Raw genomic sequence first — 1955 nt, forward strand, 5'->3', positions numbered from 1 at the left:
GGAGCCTCGGAAGCCACAGATCCCGCTGATGCCCATGAGCGACGCCCGGAGTGACCTGCTGGCAGCCATCCGCAGGGGTGAGGGGGCAGCGGGGTAGAGGCAGTGGGAAGGGGGGCAGGTCCCCACAGTGTCACCGCAGGGGCAAAATACCTCTTGGAGTAGAGTCGGGGAAGCATCGGCTTCACTGAGTGCAAGATAAGGCCCTGGGTGGAAAGGTGAGGGGTGAAGATGGTGACACCCAGGTGGAACCTGAGCTGGGGAATGAAGTGCAGTGCAGGGTGTTGGGGAGAGGCTGGAGACTCATCGCCAGAGGTGGAATGAAGCCCCACAGATTACTGGATTCCTTTCAGGCTGTAGAGGATGATGTGCTCCAAGGTCTCTCCCACTTCCCCTTCCTGCAAATCTTGAGGTCGAGTGGTAAATTTAACCTTCCAGAAGGTTCAACATCTTCAGGTGAATGGAAGCAGAGAAGGAGTTTTATTCTGTGATAGAGCTTCATAATCACACACATTGCATTATTCATAGAATCACAGAATAGTTTTGGCTGGAAGGGACCTTAAAGACCATGTCATTCCTACCGTGGGCAGGGGCACCTTTTGCTATCCCAGGTTGCTCCAAGCCCCATCCAACCTGGCCTTGGACACTTCCAGGGATGGGGCAGACACAGCTTCTCTTGGCAACCTGTACCAGGGCCTCCCCACCTCACAGGGAAGAATTTCTTCCCAATATCCCATCTAAGCCTACTCTCCTTCAGTTTAAAGCCATTCCCCCTTGTCCTACCAATCCTATGATCTCATATAGCTTTGTAATGACCTACATCCTCCCGCTCAGGGCTGCAGCCATCTCGTTTCAGCCAACACTATGTAATGGGAGGATGCTGCACATAGGCTGCGCTGCTCCTAAAGCCTTCCCCCTTTTCCTACCACAGGGATCCAACTCCGGAAAGTCCAGGAGCAGTGGGAACAAGAGGCCAAGAAAGAGCCTGTGGGCAATGACGTGGCGACGATCCTGTCGCGGCGGATCGCGGTGGAGTACAGCGAGTCCGACGACGACTCCGAGCTGGACGAGAATGAGTGGTCAGACTGAGGGGCCCCGGGCTGGGCTGGGCTGGGCTGGGCTGGAGCAGCCCCCAGCTCTGCCCCGGGTGTGTACAGGTGCCTCCCCCACCGTTGCCGTGCGGGCGGCCCCACTCGTCCAGGAGCTTTGCTTTTACACTTTGTCCAAAACCCTGCGGGCAGCAGCAGCACTGGTAGGATACACCTCAGAGGCAGTGAGACCAGACATTAGCAGCACCTTCACATTTAATGACTTCCAAAATTCTCTGAAGGCAGGTTAATAGGATTGCTCTGGGTTTACACCTGGAGCAGGAGCAGAGGCTGGCCCTGAGTGTGCTTTGCGCGAGGAGGGAGCCCCAGGGGCAGCAGTGCTTTTCCAGCTGGACGGTAACTGTGGTAACGAGAAGCTCCTGGAGAAGAAGCCTGTTTGCACAGCTGGTGCCACCATGGGAGCTCGGGGATGGCCCTACATGGGCCTGGGGACCCTCTACTGTCAGAGTTTTTGGGCTCAGGCAACTCCAAAGGCTGCCCATGAGCAGGAGCCTCCTTCCCCTGAGGGTGATGCACCATGTTTAGCAGCAGCTCCATAGGGATGGTTCCCATCGTACTGTCATTCCCTGGACAATCACAGAATGGTTGGGATTGGAAGAGACCTTTAAAGCCCATTGAGTCCAATCCCTTGCAATGAACTGGGACTTTTCTCCTCCCTTCACGGAGGGAGGAGGCACAGGAAGGCAGAGAGAAGGGGTAGGGAATACTGAAAATATCACAGTCAGGTGCAAAAACCTGCAGAGAGCTGGGAGACATTCCCCATGAGTGGAAAATGGGCCAGGACCAGCTGTGGACTTGCCAGAGTGGTGTCCCCAGGCCCTCTCTTGTGTTCCCTTATACCACGAGGCT

The 1955-nt window shown here is 55.8% G+C and overlaps 1 protein-coding gene across 1 annotated transcript in view; it reads left to right on the forward strand.

Moving 5' to 3' along the window:
• Positions 1-1745, forward strand: part of LOC103763069 (wiskott-Aldrich syndrome protein family member 3-like) — a 6134-nt gene extending 4389 nt beyond the window's left edge. Inside the window, exons 6-7 of the mRNA XM_029963759.1 lie at positions 5-77; positions 929-1745. Of these exons, the coding sequence (XP_029819619.1) occupies positions 5-77; positions 929-1086 (231 nt within the window). The 3' untranslated portion in view covers positions 1087-1745. The remainder of the gene's footprint in view (positions 1-4; positions 78-928) is intronic.
• Positions 1746-1955: the final 210 nt, after the last annotated feature.

The sequence above is a fragment of the Manacus vitellinus genome, unplaced genomic scaffold (assembly GCF_001715985.3).
Source record: "Manacus vitellinus isolate BGI_N305 unplaced genomic scaffold, ASM171598v3 scaffold_62_pilon, whole genome shotgun sequence".
Classification (NCBI taxonomy): Eukaryota; Metazoa; Chordata; class Aves; order Passeriformes; family Pipridae; genus Manacus; species Manacus vitellinus.